Raw genomic sequence first — 25,870 nt, 5'->3', positions numbered from 1 at the left:
ACATGGCAGCATAATTGATTTTGGCATATTATTTCCAAATCCCTTTGTTGCAAAGTGAGCATGGATGAACAATTCCAAAGGAATACCAGGTCTGTAATCTTTAAACCATCTGCTGTATAGTGATACTGATTCAATAGTGTTTGATTCACTTAATGGTTCTCTGAAGTGATTTAGATTAGTAAATTAGCTGGGATAGTTTTGATCAACATTTATCGTTCAAGTGACTGACTTGTTAGTAGCAAGCTCAATTATGTGAAAAGCAAGAGAGCTGCTATTCCTTGGCATAAAGTGGGAACAATGTGTGTAACCATAGAAAATTTCACAAGGGTTGTGGGTGGGTTCTCAATTCCTGGCATCCTTTAAATCAAGGATGTATTTTTTTAAGATACTGTAGTTTGAAAGGAAATATTATGGAGATGTTTTTGTGTGTGGGGGGTGGGTGGGTGGTTCAGGCAGTTAGACCAGATCAATGGTCCCCTCTAGCCTTGGAATCTATAAACCCAGAAGCCACTCCACATCTATGCTGATCTGAGACTTTACCCCCCTGCTCTATCCACCTTTTGCACCTTTAGATGGAGGTGGGGCTTTGAGTGCAGAGGAAGGAACCCAAGCTAATTCTGTAGGGAAGCCCAACCCAAAGAACTTCCTATGGGGGTGTTTATGCAGGGCAATTGCAACTAGTGTATTGCTGTCAAATACACTGTCTCACAGCTCCTTACAGTGGCCAGTCTCCATGAGTTGATTTTAACGGGAACGTCAAAACAGACCCTAAAACATGGGTATCCTCTACAGGGAGCACTCTACCAATGGGGATTCAGTATGGGGTTAACAAACTCCAGTTGGCCACTTGCATAAATGGAGGCTTCTGGTAGCAAAATCTGAATACTGATCTGCAAAAGAGCATCCTAGGCACAAGGCAGTTGCAATTCTCCATTGGTGAGCAACTAGTGTTGCCAGCTAAGCCACAACTGAGCCTGTATTGGTGCTACACAACCAAATGCAACTTCAGGAAACTTTCTCCTTACTCACTGGAAAACAAGTGAACAAAATCACAGCAGAGAACCTGGAAGTGGCCCTATAAATTTGTAGGGGAATCTGGCTGAGCATTTAAGATTATGTAACTGCATAGTGATCAATAGATGAATAATACAAACTGCAACACAGGTCAAAATAAAAGCTGCATTTAACGTGCATTCTTGATTGTTCTAGTGAAGTGTTAATAATCAGCTCTTTGCAGATTGCTTAATCAACCACAGTCCTCCCTCTGAAGAGCCAGAATGACCTTGTTTGAGTGCCTGTGCTTAAAACAGACTCTAAATCCATCTGTGATCCATTCTGAAATCCCCTTAAATTCTTCAAACTGCATATAAAATGTACTTCTTTCCCCAGAGCAGCTTTCCAGAGGGTGCACTGTTGCTTAAATTCAACTTCAATGAGATACTGGAAAATGTTAAATAGTCTCTTAAATGCAAAGTTAGATTCTGGATTATAACTTGAGCCAATTTAAAATGGTGTCTGTCCCACCAATCCAAACAAAAGCTGTAAAACACAAAATCCCCCCCTGCACAACCACAGCAAAGTTTGCATGCAGCTGACTGTGTGTGTGACAATCCCTATCCACTGAACAAACCCTTTTGTTTCCATAGTCTCAAGAGTTTGAAATGCGAACAGACCATTTTAAAGATGGCTTGGTACAGATTATTTATTAATCTTCTTAAAATAAGAACAAAGTTGTAGCTCTAGAATTTAAACTCCATGTAAAGAACTAGAATTTAGTAACTAAGCAAACCATGATTACAACTTAAACACAGCCTCCCTTTTTCAAGTGGAAACATCTTCCAAATGTCTTTTAAAATACAACATAAACTAGCCTGATTATCTTCTAGGAAAAATGCTTTTTATTTTGGAGTAGCAATAAAAAGACTAAAGAGGCCGACCAGGCCTTGTCCGAAAAACCGTTGACACCAGTTAAGGGCATGGTGCTGCAGGAAGCCAGACTGTAGGTGGGTACCAAGTAAAGGTAAAACTCTTTTCTCTAAACAATGCTAACATGATAAATCTGCTGAAATGTTGCTTAAATCTGCTATCAAACTAAAGTGCTCAATGTTCACATGTAAACCACACGTCCTCTTGGTAAACTTCTTTTATTCATACTTGGTGGCAATAAGCTTGCTTTGGGTTAAACTAGGAAATGGGAATATTGCATGCATTGAGATTGCACTTCATTAGGTGTTGGGGAGAGAAGGTGTAAGTAACTCTTCTTGGTGGATTCATGGGAAGCACTATCTGCAGTCCTGGAGGTGGGTGCAATATTGGCTACATGTGTGTGACGGTTGGCTTGGAGTTGTGGTCCTAGCATCTGTAAGAACTTTTTTGCTTGCTGGGGCATAGAGGTAAAATCAGCCATGACATACAAGGGCCTATGTATCTGCCTCACTTTGGCCAAATCTGAAAATGAATTTGGAGACCAAAACTTGTTGTTCAGTCTTAAGTGTTGTAACAGATACAGCCAACACCAGTTGAGACTAAGCAACACTTCTTTTTTTTAAAAGCTGAGTTAAGAATGAATTGATTAAAACTTTCTAGGCACATGCTAAACATTTTTAGTTTCTATATCAAGGTGTTGAACTGTTCAATCTTTTAAATGTGTGCTCGCTTTGTGGATTGAGATACATACTCCAGTTAAAGGCCCTGTAATCAAGAAAAGAGCCCTTCCTAAAAGGAGTCTAACACACACACTTAAGTGTTTTCCAGGTTGAGCAGCCTGAGATTGCTTAACCTCACTTGGGGTAAAAATCTCCCAGGAGGGGCCTCTGCTGGGATTTCTTGAGGTCTCGGTGGGAGCTCTTTACAAATATGGAGCACCCACATGGAGCTGAGAATCCTTCTCTCATTAGGAAGAATAAAGGGGTTTATTGCTTCTGATCTTGTCAGATTATTCTTTAAGCCTAAAGATATGTCCCGGTATCAGTTTGACTATTTCATACCCATTCCATACATTAGGATTGTTAACTTTTCTGTAAAGAATGAAGTCAACCACTTCCTAAAGTGAGTCAACAGGTCACTCTGTTATGCATGATGCTTACTTTGGAAAGCTTTCTGGGTTAAGTTGCCATATAGCTTGTTGGTATACGCAAAAGGCTTTTGCAGTAAACTTTCACTGGCAGGATGGAACAGCCCAGGAATGGACCAAGGGCTGTAGGTTGCTGGAGTAACGTATTAATCTAGAATGCCTGATGTATTTACTGTCTCATTGAGATGCTACTGTAGTAAATGCCAATTTTACACCCCTCTTGGAACCTGTAGTTCATTCTTCAGGCTTTTTTTGAAACCTGTGTAGAATTGAGGGGTGAAAACATGATCTAAGTTGTATCTGTTCTGATCAAATGGACCACATGTTGGTGCTCCTAAGCATTTACTTCCTCCCAGTGTTTATTGCCACCCTTGGGAGGACAGTAGCTGTGGGTTAATAAACATCCAGTTTCTGGTCTCTGAATGGGACCTGTTGTGAGGGAGCAGCTTGCTCCCCCTTTCTGGGTGTCACTAAACTGCAGGTTAGTCTGGAGTTCTTACAGACAAATTCCAGTGCTGAACATACTATCAGGTATCCTATGTAAATCTTCAGTCACTGAGGTATGTGATGACCAGTGCAGGTGTCTAGCTGCACCCTGAATCACCTGTCCTTGCTTTTATTCATTCAGAGAAACGCCAGAGAGAAGAGCCCACGAGAGCCAGACCCACAGACTGAACCCCCTTGGTCTTCAGAAACAACACCACTCCTTCAAGACACTAGTAAAACAAACCAGAATGATGCTGCTGAAGCCTGAAGTGCCAGTCTCTTACAGGAGAGTGATTCCTACTGGTACCTGTGCCTGTGTGCTTAGGGATCAGACTCGCTCTAGGTCCATTGGCAGGATCCTAGAAAGGAGAGGCAGAATTGGATAAAATAACAGATTCTGAACCCTCTTGAGAGGCACAAAATATTCTCAGACGCTATTGAACTGTATTGCCACGGCTCTTATGTCCTGCACAAAGACACGAGATGAGGATAAAACCACTTCACTCCTAGCATTTGAAATAAAAAATATTCAGCATTTGTTGGTCTGGGGCTGACATGGGCTGAGATCTCTCACCTGCTATTTCCAGCCTGGGAGGGATGAATACCTGCTGGTTAATCCCCTGAAGTCCTTTCCTCTACCCTCATAGTGTCTTTCTACTTATAAGATGAGAATCCTAAAAGAAATAGGCACTTTAATAGCAAAACCTCTTAAAGCAGGGTTTACATGTGATGTAGAAATAACTGGTTTATATAGGAAAATGTCAGTATTTAACAACCTGTGCTGCTCAAGGCTTATGGAGAGGTGCTTACTAAATAGATCTACACTGGCTGAAGCTCACTCCCATTCAGGAGGCTAACACTAATCTGAGAGAACTGGATGCGATGTATTCACTTGCTCAAGTTCACTGAGTGGAAATGAGTTCTCATGTGCCCCACATCTTAAGAGATGTATACTGCCAACTTGTTTAATATACCAAAAGAGGCTAGGCAGCCATGTGCAGGTGTAAGAGTCAAGGTTGTGATTGCTGTTCTGAAGGGGTGGTGCTCTAGACTGAAGGTTCGCTCATCACTACTTTAAAGCATAGTGGGTTTTTTCCAAAATGAGCAACTTGGTTTATCTGGCTAGTTGGTTCCCAAGTACCATTGTTTAAACACACAGCAGTGGCTCTCCTTTGATTTCTGCCAAAGAAATATTGTTTAGCTCCCTGGCTATCCCACCCCCACTTCTGTGGTGCACTCATGCAGAAGCCACTGACTTTTTTTAACTTGTATGGAAACCACTTACTCTTTACAAGTCTTTAGTTTTTTTCCCCTGGATTTCAAATTGATCGGAGCTCTTCTACCTACACAGGGCCAACCAGGTGCATTGCATTGTTCCACACCTGACCTCAGCCTCTAAAGACATTTCTCATGGTTCTACTAGTCATAACACCCATGGTGACATTGGACAGTAAGAGCTATTCTAGAGCTGCTCCATTCCCCAATCAGCTGAGATTTCTTCCTTGCAGTGTGACACTTGTGCTATCCCATAAGGATGGGAACTGAAAATTAGCTGGGAGAACGGGAGGCAGGTCACACTCTGCCCAAGAAGACTTCATGCCTGCAGAATGACTATTTTCACTCTGCTGTTACAAAACAGACAGTGTTCCCTGTAGCTTTCCACACTGTAAAGCCTTTGCCATGTCAGGAGATTCCATAACTCTTACTGGGTGGCTTTAAGGGTACCTTAAATGCAGCAGACCAACAACAGCTGAAGTGCACCCAAATGGTGGGAAAACCACTCCTGTGGCTTCAGCTGTGTGTTGCGAGTACTGCTGGCAGTAAAGGACTTTACTATGTGCAGCACAGGGCTGCATGGGCCATACACAATGTAGGCTTCTAGAGGAGCTGAGGACTTTTTACCATGCAAATTGCTATTAACTGCTGTGCCCTGAGCCTGCTTGGATCAGGGCTCTGAGAACAGACTCTCAGTGTGCTCATCTTACGGCTCTTGTGCTAGTGCTGGGCATGCCCAGCAGATATGGTGTGTTGAGGGACATGTATCAAGACACTAGCTTAGATCATAGACTCTTGGCAAACGACTTGTAGGGTTCGCACCCCACCTCCAATCTCAGCCAACTCTGCATTCTGTCCAGCCATATCTGAATGGCCCTAGTGGAGCAAGTGTAAGGTAGCTTCCCTCTTCTATGCTCTATCAGGTTATTACCCCTCTTTCTCCTCCTTCCCCCCCCCCCCCTTTCTGTAGCTGAAGCTTCACTACCAGTGATGGCTATGCCCGAAGCCTTCCTGGGGTAGCCTGAAATTGCATAGCATGCAGTATGTTGGATTAGGAAAGGTAGCTGAGGAAAACTCCCCTTGCTTGTAATACAAGGACCGTAAAGCTTGAAGGCTGAGAATATCAAAGCGTTAGGGGCACCCGCAGAAGACTTGGCCAAAGCATAGTTGTTGGCCTCTGCTCAGAATCCTGAGCCCATCCATGGCTGTGTTCCATTGGTCACTTGTAGTGCTTCTAAAGCTGCCTTTTTTAAGGGATATGTGCAATTTGATGTACTATATCAAATGGTGGAACTTCTAAGTGAATCCCCTCTGGCTGCTTCATTCCCTTAATGGAAGGTTCCTCAAAGTCCCTCCTGCATCATGCTGCTGTGTGTTTGGGGTGGGGGAGAAGGGAACCCAGTGCTAGCTGGATAAAACACTGCTACTTGTAGGTAATCATTTACATCATAGTAGTCAAACATGATCTGTGGATTTGTCTAAAACAGCTTCAGCACCCTAGAGGGTGGGTAAGTGGAACACAGGGAGCATGAGCTAGGGCTGCCTGAATAAAAGCAGCTCTAATGTAGATCAAGTCCTTACAGTGGATTTCAAAATCTGCCAAACACTTGTATGGCATTCATTAGTTAAGGTCTCTTTTTTTATAACCTGATTGTAATTACCAAACTGGATATTAGACAACTGGAAAACTTTCACCATCCAATAATCATCATTCTGATTATAGGTTGCCTTGAGGGTTTTATAGATCTCAAGCGTCTGTACTACTGAAAGGTGTGAGGTGCTGGTGCTGATCACTCTTCTTTCTGTGGGGAAAATGCTACTTTAATACACCTAACACTTAACCTGCTAGTAGCAGGGAAAGTTACTGACTCTGCATGAAGAGAGATCAAACATCCCTAAAGTAGCAAACTCTCAAAGGCCTGCAGTTTGCATTGTGATGTATCAGTCTTACCATTTTTTAACAGACTCTTCCCTTCCTTAGCACTAGTATTTTAGAAAAAAAGACTTTTCAATCAAGAACTGTTGTGATAACTTTCCTCTGTCATCTTCAGGCCAAATTGTGCAGCAAGGAACTGAAAGGTTTTATAATGTAATCACCCAGGTCCCACTGCTTAAGAGCAAAATAAAATGTTCCCAAATCAAAGCTGGACTCTTCCTTGAGATATGTGGTTAATGTCACACATAGCTGTCACTTTTGGATGTGACCTGTGGTTAGGATGTGACACCTGTGCAAAAGTTCCAATATCAAAGACCGCATCTAACTTTGCCCTAACCTTCTGTTGAGGGGTCTATGTCCACCTCCCACCCCTGCCCAGGGGCCTCCCTGGCTGCTTCTAGTAGGGGAGGGAGGAAATGGAAAAACCCTACCCCCATCTTTGCCTGTGTAGATGCAGCTGAAGTCCCACCTGTGCAGCTGGGAGGGGCTGATGGCAGGGTGCAGGTTTAATACACTTGCTTCTGTGGATGGCCCAATCCTGTAGCAAGGGGCCTCCTTCCCTGGCAGCTCGTTGAAGGCTGGGGTGAGCAGTCTCCTGCCTCCGAAGTGCTCCAAGTGAGGGAAGGACACCATCCGCCCTGGAAGTCCAACAGGCCCCTGCGGGAGGGGAAGACGGGAGAATCTAACTCTTCCAGGGGTGAGGGCCTGTACCCTAGGGCACAAGCCTTTCCAAGTATCCTGCATCTCCTAGCTCAATCTACCCTCAGTCATGCCAACTTGCACCACTTTCCCAAGGCCCATGATTCTGGCAGGGGCTGGAGCTAGTCTATGGCTGATGCTCAGGGTGGAGCTTTTTGCACTCTGAGCCCTCCCCCTTCCCACCCTGCCTTCAGGAAGGGAGAGGCAGCTCAGTGGGCCCAGTCCTCTCCCCACCTGTAAGCCATGGGGACAGGACAGGTGCTTTGTTCCTGCCTCATCTCCCTAGCCCCAGAGCTGGGAAGGAACAGGATCTGTGTCGGAAGCGCCCCTGGAGCTGCTCCCTAGCCTGGGAGAGGGGACCATGTTGGAGCCTCCCCAGGCCTGGGAGAAGGGGATGGAGAGCCCCATAAGTGGCAGAGGTGAGGGTGATGGGTGCTCATGGGGCTAGTATTAATTGCTGGGCAGCAAGCACAAGCATCCCATTACCTGACAAACGGGAGAGCGAGCAATGCTGCTTGTGACATGCACACAAGGGGATCAGACGGTGTGAGGGAGGGCAAAAGACAGAAGAATGACTGTGTCATCTCTAAATAATCTTTGGGCAAGGTACAGGAGGCTCTGACTCAGATGTTTTAATCTCTCAAGGTTGGCAGCAGTGGGGCTGTGCACTAGTGGCAGGCAGGCTCTGATCACGTTCCCCCAGCTGCAGTCTGAAGTCTGATGCAGTAACAAAGCCGGGGCTCTGCGCCATGTGGGTGTTGGGTGGCTGGGGTGGGACCACCGCACGTCACCAACAGCACTGCTCCTCCACTGGCACGCTATGGCTAGGGTGTGATCGTTAATTGAACACTGTCTAGGAATTACTGTTTGTTAGCTCCAGTCTTGTGCACTAACAGTCTTTAGGCTAGGTCCCATCTGTGAGAGCAGTGACCATCACTGGTGGTGGTGGGGTGGACTCCACCTGGGGCTCCCCAAAATTGAAGGGGTTGCGTTAACAAAGGAAACTGAGTTGGGAACAGAAGCTTTATTAAAAGTGGACAACTTTAGTCACAGTACAAAACTCCTCATTAAAGTGACATTCAACAGCTAATATTTTATTTTTAATTCTAGCCTAACCCTTCCCTGGGTAAAAATTGTCTGCAGCCCTGGGATGGGATCGGAGCAATTCGAGGTGCAGCAGCAGTAGTGGCATCTACCCCCTTCTTTGGGTGGGCATCAGCTGTAGGGGGTGGGGCGAGAGTCAAAATCCTTGCTGCTCCCAGGGGAAAGGCAAAATACTGGCTGCCTGATGTGTGGGTCCTTCCTCATCCAGGGCTATAAGGTAACACGGAGAGAGGATGGGATGCAGGGCGGGGAAGATGATGTTTAAACAGTGAAGTTAGCTCAACTATTGCATTGAAAGCACTTTAATATCCGTGCATAACCATATCACTGTAATGCCTTTGCAACCCCAAAGCAGCCTGATCATTTAAAATAACTCTCTCCCTTCTGTGCATATTGGTCCATTTCTGCTCCTAAACCTTGTCTATACTTTTAAAAAAAACAAAACTTGTTACTGTGGCAGCAGAGCAAAATTGACAACCCCCCCATATAGATGTGGTTATGCCACTGTCTATAAAAATTTATGCTAATATAGCATTTGCTGAAGCAAAATAAGCTATACTGTTATAAAATCCCTTATAGTGGTATAACTATCTGCATGAAGGCTTTTTCCAGCATAGCTATGTTGGTGCAAATAAATAATATATATACATATACACAGATCACACCCCATAGTGATAGCAGTAAAACATTTTAAATGTAGACTAAGCCTGACTCTGTTTACACAGATAGTTTCATAGGTGTTCTGGTAGAAATAATGGCCATTAAGCCCATCTGCTTACAAGGCTCTAGCAGCTTGAATCATATGCCCAGCTTGGCATAGTTCCTGTGCCACGTGAGTTTTGTATAGGAGATAGGGAATCTTCATTTTCCAAAACAGATGTGGGGAGATGGTTGTGCAATCCGTCCGTTCCTTATACTCTTCTGGCCCCCTCATAAATGTTACTTGCAAAATTTGCTGTGATGTTCATTCACCCTGCCCCCAGAAAGCATCCTCCCTCCTGCAGCTGCTTGAATTTCCTCTGCTTGTTTGATGTTTGTCATTCTGGGATGTATAAAGCCACCACCAGCACTTAAACAAACCAGCACTGCTTAGCAACAGTCACAGAGACTGTCACTATCTTTATTGTGCCAAAGTTCTGAGAAATACCACGTTCACCCAGTCTCTGCATATGGTGTGGGCGGGAGGGGCAGGTGATTGACAAACCAGGCAATGGGGGCACCTTATGTTGAGGTATTTTTTTGCACAAAAATGTCATGTGGATGGGAGCATAGGGGTAGAGGTGCTGCTGCATTATTTTAAGCACTGTTGTGCGCTCAGAAATTATTACTATCTCAACTTCCAACCAGTTCACAGGAAGGAAGTTGGTTTTATTCTAGTTTCTCCTATAAATAACCTGAATTTTAGTATGTTCATTACCAAGTACCTAGCCTCTAGGAGGTAAGGAATTGTTTTAAAAATAGGAACTCTAGTTTCACAATGGTCTTTCAAAGTACAAATATTAGACCCTACCTCTGGGAGCCCTCTCCAGGCTTGTTCTCATGCTGCATGGAATTACATTCAGCGGGAGGTATTTATTAAAGAAAACAGTTCTAACTACAGACACGGAGGCTTTCACACAGTTTGAGGGCCAGCTTTATTTCTCTTGTTTACCTGGGTTCTCCACTATCTGGAACGATAGACCATGGAGATATCTACTGGCTGAATAACATATTGCAAGTAAACATATATCACTATCACTCTAGCCATATGCTCTTTAAGCAAGTGAAATAGGAACATGACACTTTTCCAGGCTGCCCCAGCCTTTTAGGTCTGTGTCCAGACCAGCAGCAATGACTCAAAACCCTCACTTCCTCAAGAGCTTGCTGGAGCTACTATGATGCTTCTGCAAACAAACCTGAACTGGACAAGCAAGTGTCTTTTTAAAATAGCAGATAGTGGATTTTATGTAGGCTGGAAAGCAGTGTTCTGTAAATCACATGGAGTTGTCTGTAAAGTCTCATCTAGAGTAAGAAAAAGATTTAGAATTCTATCCTATAATTAATCACTGAAAATAGTCTGAGGGCTTGAGTTTCATGGGCCATGAAATAGGGTTTTTAAAGGCAGTGTCAGGAAACAACTCCTGCTAGAAGTACATCCGAGTGGTCACTGGGGGGCACTGTTGGTACATGGGAGGTAGGATGAATGTTTTCGGTCAGCAAACCCACATTTCCAGCCCAGTAATACAAGGAGGGTGTATGAGCGGCTGCTGTTAGTGCTGGAAGCAGATAAAACTGACTTAGCCAAGGGAACTTTTTATAAAGTTTTAATTTAATCTCCCAATGCAGGGAAAAGAATGGAACCTACAAGCTTTTCATTTTGTTTTGTTCGAGTCTGTCTGATGACCCAGCTGATCCCTTTGCAGCTGCTCACAGGACAATTTTAATAATGCTTCCTATCACTTGGCAATACATTTTTAACCTCTGATTCTTCCCAGTATGTGCCCTGGCCAATAACACCTTGCACATATTTAAAGGGCCTGAAGATCTTCGAGTTTTTTACAAACATCGATTAAGTCTCCGAAACACTCCGTTGGGTCAGGAGCTATTATACTGCAATAGATCTATGGCTGGCTAGGAATTGATGGTGGTTGCTTTGCTGCATCCAACACAGCCACTTAGAACAACACGACAACAGCTGGAATAAAACAGTTTCCATCTGGAGAACCTTCATTAGCTGTCAGCAGTGCAGGGCACATGACACACAGTTGAGCAGTTCTGATTCTGTTCAGTAGAGGGCAATGGTGCACATACAGCCCCACCTCTTCCATCAACATACTCATTTTACAGCCAAGTATAAGGTTAGGGACAGAGAGGTTAAATGACTCGCTTAAGGCAAAGTAGTGAGTCAGTGGCATGCCAGGGAACAGAACCAGGTTCCCAAGCCCCTGTTCTAACCACTACACAGCACTTCTTCTGCTAGTAACACCTGCAGACTGAAGAGAAAGCTAAGGAATGCAGCCATGATGCAATGCTGATGTCATCCACAATAATTTTATTGTCCTTTGTCTCATTGGGGTTCACTTGCAAGACCAGAATATTCACAAGATCTGAATCAGTGGCACTACGAGGTGGTGCTATCTCAGGGGTGGGCTGGGCGTGCCCCTTTCAGCACAGTGGTTACATGCTCCCACTGGGTTCCGTCCTGTTTCACCTGCCTGCTCACCTCTCTTGGGCTAGATTTGGCTTTCTCCACAGCGCCAAGTGGCAGCATCTCCTGGCTCCGTCCCTAGCAGCATGACAGATGCAGCTGGGCACTTCAGAAATGGTGCATGCTCATTTCTAATGAAAGTGGGAGCTGCTCCCACCTGACATCTAGGCTCCTTTTTCACACTCCCACCTACCCAGTCAAAATGTGAATTTCAGATGACTGTATAATAATTTCCATAGATACATATAAGTTGCCTAGATGTTCAGTAAATCTCAAAACACTTCACAAGCCAGGCTCACAACACCCTGGAGACGGAGGGGAGCATCCTTATGATGTTTGTTTTGCAGCAGAGGAAACTGAGGCACAGAGCATTGCTGTGAGGGCATGGCAGAGCTGGGAATAGAATGTAAGCGTCCAGGATCCCTTTTCTCTGCTCTAAGCCCACTAATGAGATCTTTGATCAATGAACAAGGCTCACCAGGCGATTAAGCCACTTTCTCACCTCGGCTGCCTCGGTCCTGGTCGTTTGTGCCTTTGTGGATTGATCTGCATTGCTCCAGCTCTCGGCACACGCTGTTCGGAAGCCACAGCTGGTCGGCAGCTCTGCAATATGGTTACTCATCAGCTTGGAGCATTCTGATTCTATTTCCCCCGTGTGTCAGCCACCTCCTTGGCTCTCTCTGAAGTTTCCAATTCATTTAAAGATGCTTCGAGCAACCTCCAAGTCCTTTCATGGGCCTGACTCGCTCTCCCTGGCCAGTTTCCTTTTTCTTTCTACTTGGCTGTGTACACATTCTGTTCCTTGGCCACATGACTATTATGTCCGCAAATACAGATGAAGCACAGCAGGTACCCCTGCCTTGGTTAATGTGCCCCCTCTGCTTTCTGCTGTCAGGTCAGCATCCTCTCTCGCTCTCTATTCCAAGTTAAGTTAAAGACATTCATGTTCTCATGAGGATTTTAATTGGCTGAAACCAGCTTGGTGATCATTAGAATGACCTCATGTCACCATACAGGGCCTTGGGAGGCTCCTTTGGAAAGGTATTATCCGTCCTGCCTGAGTTGAACTCAGAGACATCTAGAAATAGGACAAAACAGATCCACATACCCTCAAATTTAGTAGGATTCAGGCCTGGATTTTGCTTTCGATCCACTTCTAGGAGGGACCCAGTGAAGAAAGACTCTCTCTAGTCCCCCATCAACAATCCTCTGGGTCATTCAGGCTTCAAATAGTACAGAAGCATGTGATTTAGAGCTGAGTCTAGAACATGTTTTATATGGGTTCTAGTCCCAGTTCTACCACAAACTTCATGTCACTGTAGGCAAGTCACTTAAGCCCAGATCCACAAAGGTATTTAGGCACCTGAATCCCATTGAAGAGCAGGGCAATAGCCCCTGAAAAATCACACAAAGGATGGGAGACAATTCATTAACGTTCTATGGGAATTAGTGCCATAAAAATGCCATAAATAAATGAATTATTGCTAATCAAAATGCATTTAACCAACAGAAATCTCTGTGGCTTGTCTCCTGATGAACTGAAGTGGAGCAAATTCACTTTGAAAAGCTCAGCTTGCCCATTTGACTCAGAATTATTTTGACCAGGAATGCTGAGAGCGAGCGAGCGAGCGAGCGAGCATTACAGTGTTATCCAATGGTTAGTGCAGTGGACTGGGAGTCAGCCTGGGCTCTGGTGTTCTTTCCTTTGTTTGAGTCTAGTTTTACAGTGCCTCAGTTCACTCATCTGTAAGATGGACCAACAATAATAATACATACATCACTGAGGTATTGTGGAAACTGACCGGTGCTGGGAAAACACATTAGGAGCCAGTGGACAGCAAGCACTGCAGCTGTGCAAATTGTGTCTAGGCTCCATAGAAAGACTGTTTCTATTCTATGCCTGTCATCACTCAGCTGTGGGGATGGGGCGGCGGGTTAACGTTCTCACTTGTTCAGACCAGTTCTTTCCTGGACTTCTGACATCACCAGGTGATTTGATTCCCCCTTCTATTTTTTGATAAACACAGTGGACTCTGCAGACAACCGTCCTCTGGCTTGGGTAGGAGGGGTCTCCAGAATCTGAAAACCTAGGAGATGCTATGCTTCTGTGACAACAGGTCTGCTCCCAGCCTAGCCTGATTCTGCAGAGACTGCTCTCAGGACATGTAAGTTAATTAGCTCTTCTAATACACTCACACTGGGGCTCCAGCATCCACTTTCAAAAAGGAAGTGGTCAGCGGCGAGGAAGGCAGGTAGGGGTGCGGACAGAAACAGCACCTGTTGTTTATTTTCCAAACAGAGCCAGCCAAAGCTCTTCTGATCCATCTGCAAAGTCTCCATTGCCCCTTTCCTTTATCCTGCTCTTCCTCTCTGCACCCTTTGGAAAACTAGCCCCCCCCATGAGTTGTGATCACTGAAGAGCCCATCACACTGTCTGTAAGAGGAAAAGCATCCACCCAACTGAGCCTGGGTAATTATTTTCTGCTACTAAATTCCCTTTGCAGCATCAGCTGAATGTGACCTTCTTTATTTCCTGTCTTAAACTGTTGTATGGTTTTAAACAGCTGCCATGTTTCACCCCAGAGGTAGCCGCTTTTCAGTCTGAGAGAATCCAGGAAAGGTACCTTATAAACAGAAGATGATCATTGTTTTCTCTTCCCACTACCACATCCCTCTAGTCCTTCTTCTCCCTTTATATTCCCTTCTCCTAAGTGCTAAATACAGCCCAGTTTGGGGCTGTCAGTAGGCCGATAAGCCCCAGGACTGGATGCAAGGAAATCAGCTAAAGTTGGCTGCAACAGGTTAATGGGCACAAAGGGAAATCCAGGTAAGGTAGAAAAAGGGGTGGGTTTGAACTGTCGGAAGGGTTGAGCTCTGGGGACCTGATTCCCATGGCCTTGCACTTTCTGTTGTCCCATACACCTGTCCAGGCTGGCTGTCAAGTGCTGCCAGGGGAAGGAGTGGAGTGGGTTGGCCCAGCCCATTGGATTGTGTTAAAAACTTAGCAGGCTTGTTAAGGTTTCACAGTAGCCCTAAGTGCAACTTCCTCCCTTCACACAGGTGCAGGTGTTACCTTCGTTCTCTAGATGGCTGGGGAGTTGCTTTGCTTTGCTTTTGATTATAGAGCAGAAGCTTTGCCAGTGAACTACTTCCTCTGGGCTAAGCCCAGTGTAACTATGATGCAATTCCATCTCCTCTGTGCCAGAAGAACCCTCTGTACCCGACCAGTAACACAAAGCTGCAGCTGTACAGGATGGTGAATGTGAGTGAAAGCCTGAGGGCTCGTCTTTTAAGAGCACTGGAAAAAAAATCTGCTGCACTTTGTCCAGTGGCTGATTTTGCCTGTGTGACAGAAAATTGCTGTTGTCTCATTCTAACCCATCTGCAGTTAAATTTACTGGCAATACTTTCTTTCCTCATAGATCTTGTTCTTTTCTAAAATATGATTGTACTCTCCTCCCTTCTGGTGATTCCCACCTTCAGGCTTGTTCAGACTGGGCTGATTCTTCTTTCTTACACCGGTATTACATCAGAGATTTCAGGGGACTAGCTCCTGATATACACCCATGTAAGAAAACTCAGGCCTTGCATTGCTTAGCAGTTACACCTCTACCCCTATATAATGCTGTCCTCGGGAGCCAAAAAATCTTTCTGCGTTATAGGTGAAACCGTGTTATATCGAACTTGCTTTGATGTGCTGGAGTGTGCAGCCCCGCCCCTCTGGAGTGCTGCTTTACTGCGTTATATCCTAACTCGTGTTATATCGGGTCGTGTTGTATTGGGGTAGGGGTGTACGTAGTTAACAGTGTTGCTGAGCTTTCAGTTGGACTCTAAGGCTTCTGTGACAGTGCTAAAGGGAGTTGGATGTCCAATTTGCACTGGGATTGGGCCACCTAACTCTCTTAGGCTCCTTTGAAAGTCCTAGTCTAAATTCTAGGGCACTTTCCTTGGTTGTGGAGCTCTTGGGAAAACTCAGAGTTATTGCTTCTTGGTAACTGGCCACAATGTTTGGCAAGGAAAGTCTGGCTGAGGGGAGGGTGGTAATCCGGTGCTTTAGTGCAGATTACAGGAGCCCCGCCTCCCCTGCACATACCGTTCATGCTGAAGTTCACCGATCTGTAGACAGCACCTGCTGCAGTTATTGCTGATGTACGCTTGCAAGGTGGGGTGGAAGATACCATGCTGTGGATCTAGCTATGGAGCGCTCTCCTTCTTTCCTCTTGCTGCCAAAGCAGCATTGCTGGTGCAGAGGGCTGCTGGGCATATGGGCCACAAACAAAGCCGGTGAGGAGGCTGTGTTGCAGTACTGGGGAAAACCTGGCTCAGAGGTGCTAAGAGAAATTGAACTTCATTGTGGAGCCTGGTTTCTCTTGGATTTGGCCTCCGTCCAAGGAGGAAAACAGCTGGACAGAGGATGAGACACTTGCTGGATGTTGGAGAAAAGCACGTGTGGGCCTGATACACTGAAGAAATTGTTCAGGAACGGTTTGCCCTTTGCATGATGACTGCTCCTGCAACCCTGCCGAGGTCAGCTGGTCTTGTTGGGAAGCTGAGTGCCAGTCACTCAAGCACTCCGAGAGCAGGACTCATGGTTTTTGTAAAGCTCTGCTGTGCGGACCAGTGCCTTGGCTGGCCATGGCACAGGTCATTCTGCCTGTGGCTGCCCAGAGCTGCTTTGGGTGCCTTGCTGGTTAGCCCTTCCTCCCAGATGGGAAACTTGGAGCCTAGGTCGCTGCTCGTTTCCACAGGCTTGTGACCTGGTACAGGCAACAAATTCCAGCTAAACCAGCATCTCTCTAGCCATGTGCACATGCATGGTGGGAGTGCAGCGTGTATATAAAGCAGCCACTCCAGGCACAAGCCTCTTCTGAGAGGGCAGAAATTGGCCCAATCTTCACTAGTTTGGCAGTGTGAAGCTTCATCCCTTAGGATAAAAAGGATTTTTTTTAAAAAAGGGGTTAGGGATGGGGTTTTGCTCCCTCCTTGATCTTTATGATATAAGAAATTGGATTGTGCAGTCCAAACCATCTCCCTGTCCATCAGAAAAAGTGTGCTTCTGAATTTTTTTTCCTGCCTTTGTTTTGCTGGAGACATTTGGACAGTTTCAGAGATGCGCACTGGCAGTTCTTGCCTCAAGGGAAGGGTGGAGGGCTGCTGAATATTTAACAAAGATGTCCTGTCTCCAAAATGTTTATTGGCCACTGAAGTTAAATAAGAAGTTGAAAATACCAACTGTGTTTAAGCGGTCTGGCTAAATTCCCATTCTCCTCCCCACTCCAGGTGTTTATCTTTTATACTTTCAGTCATTATGTTCCTCCAGGGTAGGTAAGATGTGAAGTTCTAATTTGGAAAAACAAGTGAGTGTACTTGGGGAGGGAACCCCCTCTCACCAAACCTTTCATGCTTTCTCCATCCATCATAAAGAAACAAGAGGGTACAGGCCGTCTCTTTCCCCTTGGGAGGTCACCTTTAATGAGATCCGAACCTGGCTCTGTCCCAGCTGGGACCATCCCTGAAAGTGTCACTCAGACAGGCACAGGTGGTGTGTCTGGGCTGGGTTACTTTCTCTTTGCTGCTGGGATGGGTGAGGAGGCGCACTGTTTCCATGCTGTTCTCTTCCCACGCCAACCTCAGCGTTCCCGTAGAACCCAGGCCTTCCAGGCGAGCCCAAGATAGGGATCATTTTCGAATACCTTGCTTTGCTTTTGTCAGGAGAAGGGATGGATTCAGATTCCATCAACATACCGTTCCATGGTGCATGTAGGCACAAGCCGCTGCAATCCTCCCTGGGTGGTCTCTGTCCCACTTGGCTGTGCTCCGTTAAAGACTGAGGGCATGGCACTGAAAGTTGCTCCTCAGGGGGAAAAGCGATGCTTGTGTTGTTGGTGCACGCCAGGCCCTCAAACTACACGGTGCAAAGTGGGCTGTAGTCCAGGACCTCCCTGTCTCTCTGTTCAGAGGCTTGCTGAGAATGCAGTTTCTGTCACTGCAGAAAACATTCCCCCCAAACGACCAGCTAAATGGAAAACTGATCCCAAATGGTGATATGGTTCCCCTGCAAATAGGGTTTTATTTCTAAACCTGTGCCCCTTGGGTGGAGGCGATGGAGATACACATGCTGTTTTGGGGATGTCTTTCATTTTCCTGCCTTAAGTTTGTGGTTTTTTTTTCTCAGAAATGAAGGGGTTTTCAAAGAAACGAACAAGTGAAAGATGGCACAGGTGGTTGTTTTGTTGTAATGGCCTGTGGTGTCCTCTCTAGGATGAGTACTGCATATTGACATGCACTGAGTGAAGAGAGCCACCAGGCCCAGCTCTGGCCCTCACCGGGGCCCTTATATACGACTCTGGCAGCGCACAGGGCACCAGACAGAGGCCTGATCCTTACAGAGGAGGATTCACCACATGTCCTTATGCTGCTCCCATCACAGGTGAGGGAGGGGATGTGTCGGGGTGGGAAGAAGAGCACCATGGAGATTCTGGGAGGTGGGGGAGCCGGGCTGAAGGCTGCTGTAAGTTACACCAGGCTTTGTGGCTGGCCAGCTCAGTACCCCCATACCACAAAGGCAGCGTACTTGTGAGGGGCAGTATGGCGTCTGTCCCTGGGAGTTTGCAGGGCTCTTCTGTGGCTCAGTAAGCTCCTTGCCAGCCTTAGCACTGGCCACTGCCCTCAGTCAAAGTGTGGTCAGCTTGGCTTGTCCATTGGCCTTCTAAGAAACACAAGGAAGATGTCATACGTACAATGATGCCCCTCATCTGTCTGTCTCACTCGGTTTTCTGCCTCACTCATCCATATACAGTACTGAAGGCCCCATTCTGGCAAAGACTTACTGTACTGAACCTGCTGGGATGCAGACTGTACAAAGGATGCTCTAAAACTGTGTTCCCCTCAGGCTTTCTGTCTTGTAATGAGTGACCTCTACTGTGTATTTATTTATTTAAAAGCACACCAGAAAATGGGCTCAGCTGCCAAACCAGAGCTGGGCAAATCCCAAAGGCTTTGGTGCCCATGATAAGTATATTATCTCAGTCGTTGAAAAGCAGGAGAACAGAAGGTCCAGTGCCTCTAGGCTGGGGCTTAGGTGAGCCAGGTTCAAGTCCCCACTTCCACTGTAGACTCTTTGTGTGACCTTGGGCAAGTCATTGAGTCTCCCTGGGCCTCAGCTTCCCATCTTCAAAATGGGGATGATACCACTGCCTGGCCTCACAGGGGTGCTGTGAGGATCAATATATTGAAGACATGGAGGTGCTCAGACACTGTGGTGCTGGGGCCAGGTAAGTACATCACCTGCCTTCTCTCTGAGGTACCGTAGCTGCTACTACATGCTGGGACAACTCTCTTCAGAATCAAAGGTTCTCGATTAAAGTTCATCATATTTTACTTTCTGTACCGTGACTCCATGTTCTCCAAACAACGGCTGAAAGGCAGCCAGCTCTGGGGTGGAAATGGAAGTTTGTTTTCCAGTGCAAACAAAATTTCTTGGGAGGAGGGGTGTTAGTATTGTGCAGCCTCTGAAGCGGACTTACGATATAGTGTTGTGTTCTCCTTTGATAACCTTGAGCTGTGTCACTGAAATCCAGACCCAATGGAAACATTTTGTGACTTTCAGTTTTATCCCTTGCACTTTCATAGCACTTTCATCCGGGGACTGCAAACCACTCTAAATGAGGGTTTTGCTAGGTTGTCTCGGGTTCTAATCCTACAGTGTAATGCACGTGGGTAGAGCCTTGCACTTCTATGGGCTCCTGCATGGCCTGAACCCTTTGCTTTGCAGGATGAGGACCATGGATTGTAAACTCCTTGGAGCAAGAGTCTTGTCTGGCAGCTCTGAGCATGCTGATGGTGCCTGGTAAACTATAAATACCCACTCTGTGAATAATACCATACCTGCGCTTGCAGCTAACATCCTCCTGCCTCAGTCTGTCTTGCTCAAGGTTGTGCTGCAAATCAGTGACAGAGGCCTGATTCATCACTGTCCCAAGCTCTTACCAGCTGGCTATGTTCCCTCCTGCCTTTTCAGATGTTCCCTTCTAAAATCCCTTTATTTGCTTTCCTATAAAACCGTGCTACTCCCAGCTCTCTTTCTCTGCTGTAGCTGGAATTACAGGGGATACGCTTCTACCTTGCCGGGAGCACTTCTTCAAGTATGCATGTAAAAGTTATTCCAAGTGTCTTTTACTTTGCAGTCCTGTGGCTGCAAACGAAGCGCAGAGAGAACAAGCCCCACTTTTCATCCCCAGTGCCTCGGTCAGTTTGTCTACAGTGCTAATTTTTCAGCTGCGTGGGCTGCCTCTTCCTAGTGGCCACTGAGTCTCACAGCCATTCAGTTGTGATTAAATAAATAGGCTGAGTTCGCTTTTATAACAACATGTGAAGTGTTGCTGGAACATCTGCAGCAGTAGCTAGCAAACAGAGTTTATGGAATTTGGATGAGGAACTTAAATAGATTGCAAGCCGACAGCAGTAAAAAGGAGTGTACAGTACCAAGCTTCAGGAGTTGGTCGTGTAAGTATGTTCTTGCTTCCTCCATTAGGGGTCACTGACAACTTGAATGTTACTGTTAAATGTTTCCTATTGAATGTGAAGGAGATGGTATCTATTGATTTGAGCAGAAGATTGAGCGAGGAAAAGAGGAATTCCTTGTCTCTCAAATGCCTCTTAACCAGGCTGTGCAACAGTTTCCCAGTCTCTGACATGGAGGTAATGTTTAGCCGTTGCCTTGAAGGAAAAGTGTTTTGAGATTGTCTCTGAGAGATGCTGTCATTGTAAAGTGTCCATTTTAGATCATGTCTTTCAAGTGGGGTTCATACTTTTCTGCTTAACCTTTAGAGTACCACTTTGTGGGCTGTAAAAGCCCAGCATGCTGGGATGCAGTGTGGGAAAAGATGTGGATTGAAGTGGAGGCCTTTCTGCTCTCTTGGATCTGAAATTCTGGCATAGAGTTTCTGAGCTAGACTTCTGCTAAATGCAGGTAAATGATTGCTAGAGAGACTTTAAAATGGCTACTGGAAAGACCAGGGTTTAGGAATACAGCTGGGCAGGAAACAGTTGTCCTGTCCTGTGAAAATTCTTAAGATATTGAAAATGTTCCCATACTGAATTAGGACACAAAGTTAGGGTGACCAGATGTCCCGATTTTATAGGAACAGCCCCGATTTTTGGGTCTTTTTCTTATATAGGCTTCTATTACCCCCCACCCCCCATCCTGATTTTTCACATTTGCTGTCTGGTCACCCTACAAATAGTCAACCTCAAATTACAATCCAAACATTCAAAAAAAAATTGTTTCAGGTCAATCCTGTTTCATTTCAGTTGGATACAGTTGTGTTGTAGCTGTGTTGGTCTCAGGATATTAGATAGACAAGGCAGGTGAGGTTATTTCATTTCAGCTTCGACCATTTTTATTTATGTATTTTTATTTTTTACTATAATGAACAATCACATTGAGCCAGAAAAAACAGAACTTTTCATTTCAAAAACGTCAAAACAATCTTTTGATTTTGATACTTTGTGCAAAACATTTGTTGAAACTGATCCATTGCCACAAACAGTTTTGGTTTCAACGACTCGGTGTTTTCCAAAGAAAAAGAACGTTTCGTTGGAAAATTCCTGACCAGCTCTGCCTGGGACGGCTCCTTTAGGGGCAGCTTCTTACTGGTACTCCAGAGTGTTTTATATGAGACCTCAGCACATGCTGGGGCAGGATGCTTTGGCAGTTCTAGCTCTAGGCAGATTTTACATGGGAGATGATGTGCTCGGTGAAGCTGCTGGTTCCTGAGATTGATGCTGAGTCTTAATTGCTTTTACACCGAACTCTCTGACTGCAGCTAGATAGTTTAAGGAATGCCACTCGTGTGTGTGTGGGGGGGGGGGGGTATTCTTGTGTCTGTAGGTTTATTGAAGTTGTTGAGATATTGCCAAGAACTTCCTTGACTGCACTTGAAGGTTAATTCTGTACTTTCAGAAATCTGGGAAAGCAGCAACCTCTTCCTTAGGTAAGGACCCTGCTGCTTTGTCTCTTTCATCTGTGAGCCATTGCTCCTTGGAGCCTGCAGTTCCCATCAGAAGTCTCCTGTGGATTCCGGGGTGCCAAGGAGCACATCTTGATTTCTTCCTCCTTTTGTACAATAGCTGCACGCTCCCTCTGTTATCTTCCACAGGCTGATGTCAGGAGTCTGAGTTTCCTCCCCTTCATTCGCAAATGATGAGCAGACTAAATTTTCTAGGTTGGATGCGGACCAGACGCGAGAGCCACCCTTCATCTCAATTTCTTTGATGGTGAAGGAAGTCCAGGGATTACAGATCTTTCTTTCCCCAAAGCTAAGAATATTTAAACAAAACTCCCCCTTTTCCCCTGCCGAGATGTTCTCTGTTTTTCCAAGTCAATCTTTGGTTTGGCTCCATGTTTCTAGAAAATCGAATGAGCCGTCAGCTGGATCCATTGGAATAGTGTTTGAGCTGCAGGCTTGGACTGGCCCTCTTTATAATCCCCACTCTCACACACTTGTTTTGGGAGTGATAAGCACTTCTAGTGTCTTGTCCTAAATACCCCTCTTGTGAGTCTAGCTTTATTTATTATGTGCTGATGTGCCTAGTGCTGCACTGAGACAATCCCCAATGCCAAGAAAAGACAAATGGTTAAAGCTTTATGCTCTGTACTGGTGAATCACAGTTGATGAGCCAACTTCTGTCTTTCTCCTCTGCCCTCAAAACCATGGACATCCCTACTCCCAAAGCCCTGAGGGAGTTGCTCTGACTTTTTTGCTCTGATTGTGTGATGCCCTTTTATAAACCATCTTCCTCTTAGGGATAAGGAGTCCCCTCTGTGTGTTACTTTGGAGCTCTGCCTCACACAGCTTCGCCATGCCAGGAGCGGTAATTGTGTTTCATCCCACCTCACTGGATAGAATGTTGGGTTGCAAAGAGTGAGACTTCCCCGTTCCACTCTAGCATAGTGGTTCTCAAGCAGTGGACATCTGGCTAGTCACATGGCACTGACTTCTCCTTGTGCATGTCTATTAATGCATTTTCAGCTTCTTTTAATGCACTTGAAGTAGGCTAACAGTGTTACTTTTCCATGAAAGCAGTTGCCGTGGTTGCTCCGGGGATGTTGTGTGGTGGCCAGTTGGAGGGGAGCGGTTGTTATATAGGTTATCGCTCTTATCATCTACAGTCTTCAGTGGATAGAAAGGTTGAGATCTGTGCAGTAGGATTCTCACACAGGTAACCAATCCTGCCCATCCTAGGGGGGTGAAAGGTCTGTATAGACTGTGTTTCTTTGTTCCTGGACTTAAACTGGCTTAGTGCAGCAAACATGCATCTGCTCCGATGGAGAGTAGCACTAGGGGCACACAGTTCAGATCTTCCTTGGCTTGAAAAGTCAACCCTTCTCCCGCCATCTTCTAAGGCAAATAACTGATCGGAAGCTTTGCTTCCCAGCTGCAAGACTTCTTCTGAAAGAAACCAGAGGATTTAACAATCTTAGCTGGCTGGAGTTGTTCACATGCCATCGGTCCTTTGTATCCCTGTATGAGACCTGGGCATGACGTGGGCTGTAGGCTAAAGCTAAAGAATACATGAGCATGTTCAGAAGGCCTGGTCTATCCTTGAGTCAGGGACTCTTGTGATGGCTTCTTGATGGAGAAAGGTGAATGTTAAGTCAGATTAGGGGAGAGAAGTGGTGTGTTTACACCACAATTAAAAACCCCATGACTGGTCTGTATCAGCTGACAGGGGCTTCAGTCCAAGGTCTCGGACCCTCCCGCCTCACAGGATCCTAGAGCCTGGGCGCCACCCTGATCCCAGAAGTTTATACTGCAATTAAACAGCCCCACAGCCTGAGTCAGCCGGCACAGTCCAGCCTTGGGTGTCTAACTTCAGCGTAGACGGAAATTTTCAAGGGCAGCGTATCAATGGGATGGACGTCGTGGGAGCCAGGGTTACTTTTAGACATAAAAAATCTTTCCCATTGTTTAATCTTTGGTAGCCACTTCTGAAAGAGGCGGTTCAAGCCTTGACCAAGGGCTCATGCCTCAGTAGAAGAGTGGTTTTACCATCTCCGAGGGAGAGACTGTAGCGCCGTACTGAACATACACCGGCTCTATCGTGGTCTAATGTAATTCACGGGCAGTGTCTTCCCCAGGAATTGGAAATTAGAGGGGTGTTTGAGTTTACGGGGGAAGAGGAGGAGAACGACTAAATTGGCAACACTAGTTACATGATGTAACCAGCTGACCACTAGGGGGGATGGAGAAGTTCAGGGGGGTGTAAGGAAATCCCTGCTAACATGACCCGCATCTTAATTTTTTTTTCCTCTGCTTTTCTATCTGTAAACTCTGGAGCAAGGAATGTCGCTCTCCATATTTGTGTAGTGATCAGCATAATAGGACTGTTCTATTGGAATTGTGTGTGCTTTCTGGAGAGGGACACAATCAATCCACAGAATCTGTATTCCTTCATTTAGGATGAACTACGTTCCCTGCCACGCCCCCCTCAAAGCCAGTTTCTCAACCACAGACTGACTTCAGTTATGGAATAAGATCAGCCGAATGGTCACTCTCTAGAGGTAACTGACTTTCCAGGAGAGGGCTGGTTTCCGCTGTGACAGCTTAGTGATCAATTAGTTTTGTGCGTCACGTGCATTAGTTCAATTTGATACAAGCCATTCCCGAACTGTCTCTAATTATATTAGAGCTTCAGTGTGGTGCCAGGTCAAATGCTGAGAGTGAAATTTTCCCCAGTGTAGACGACCAGCCCAGAGTTCACTCGCTGCTTAATCCTTGGGACCAAAGTAGTATGTGGGCCTCATCCTGACTCTTTGTGCTGGGGGACTATTTCGCCCATCGTGAACGTGCCCTCGGAAGGAGACATGAAATGAAGAAAATGCAGGATGTTTCTGACAGGTCAGTAGCAATGGGAACTATTTGAATATTGCCACATGATTGCTGGAGGAGGAGGTGTATTTTCACCACAACATGTCCAACCCCCTCCCAAAGTTCCCCAGTGAGTCACTCCTCTCTTGCTGGACTTTGCTTACCAAATGGACATTTAATTTTTTTTTTAAATCCTTATCAGTTGCTTTCCACTCTCCTCTGCATCCAAGTTCGCTTTCTGGACACAAGGTGATGAGTGCACCAGACTGGGAGCTGGGACACTTGATTCCATTTCCAGCTCAGCCACTGAGCTGCCACCAGACTTTACTCAAGTCACTTTGGGCCAGATTCCCAAAGCTATTTAAGTGCCCAGTGATTCAGGTAGGTGCTTAGTGGAATGTTCAGAAGCACCTAAGTGGATTACGTACCTAATTCCTATTGGATTCAATGAGACTTAGACACTTAATCTGCTTGGGATTTTCAAAAAGCACCTATCTGTATGTTTAGGTGCCTACTTATCACTGAAAATTTGGCCCTTCATCCTCTGTGCCACTGTTAACCCACCCGGAATCTCTGTGTCTGTTTAGACCTTAAGCTCTCCAGGCCACAGACTGTTTCTCTGTATGTGTTTGTGAAGTGCTTGGCATAATGGAACCTGATCTCACTGATACAAATAAATATTGATAGTTGAGGAAACCAAAATCTAGAGCAGCGGTTCTCAAACTTCATTGCCTTGGTCATGATCCCCTTCTGACAATAAAAATTAGTACATGACCCCAGGAGGGGGGAATCAAAGACCAAGCTCACCTGAGCCTCACCACCCTGGGCGGTACGGCTGAAGCTGAAGCCCAAGGGCTTCTGCCTGGGGTGGGGGCCATGTAACCTTAGCTCTGGGCGGTGGGGCTTGGGCTTCAGACTTGCTGGGGCCCAGGGCCAACACCAGCCAAGGCAACCCCATTAAAATGGGGTCACGATTCACTCTGGGGTCCTGACCCACACTTTGAGAACCCCTGATCTAGAGGATGCAGAAGAAGAATGAAGATGTCGTGGTCGTCCATATAGTTTTTCTCATCCTGTTTTGTTAAATGCTATAGCAGCTAATGCTTCTAGATGTTCTGCATTAAAACATCGACAATAGGTATGCATTAACATAAGCCGTAGGTGGCTACGAGATGAAAACTAGGGCTCTCTGCATGTCCTAAATATATGTGCATCCTGGTAGCTAAGTATCAAGCTGC

At 45.8% G+C, this 25,870-nt stretch overlaps 1 protein-coding gene across 1 annotated transcript in view; it reads left to right on the top strand.

Annotated features, from left to right (window-relative positions):
• SCARB1 (scavenger receptor class B member 1) overlaps window positions 1–6,977 on the top strand; it is a 36,833-nt gene extending 29,856 nt beyond the window's left edge. The window contains exon 12 of the mRNA XM_032791194.2: window positions 3,702–6,977. Coding sequence (XP_032647085.1) covers window positions 3,702–3,827 — 126 coding nt within the window. The 3' untranslated portion in view covers window positions 3,828–6,977. The remainder of the gene's footprint in view (window positions 1–3,701) is intronic.
• Window positions 6,978–25,870: the final 18,893 nt, after the last annotated feature.

This window comes from Chelonoidis abingdonii, chromosome 22 (assembly GCF_003597395.2).
Source record: "Chelonoidis abingdonii isolate Lonesome George chromosome 22, CheloAbing_2.0, whole genome shotgun sequence".
Classification (NCBI taxonomy): domain Eukaryota; kingdom Metazoa; phylum Chordata; order Testudines; family Testudinidae; genus Chelonoidis; species Chelonoidis abingdonii.
Note: the sequence above shows the minus strand (reverse complement) of the source record. Positions and strands in the feature narration are given on the sequence as shown.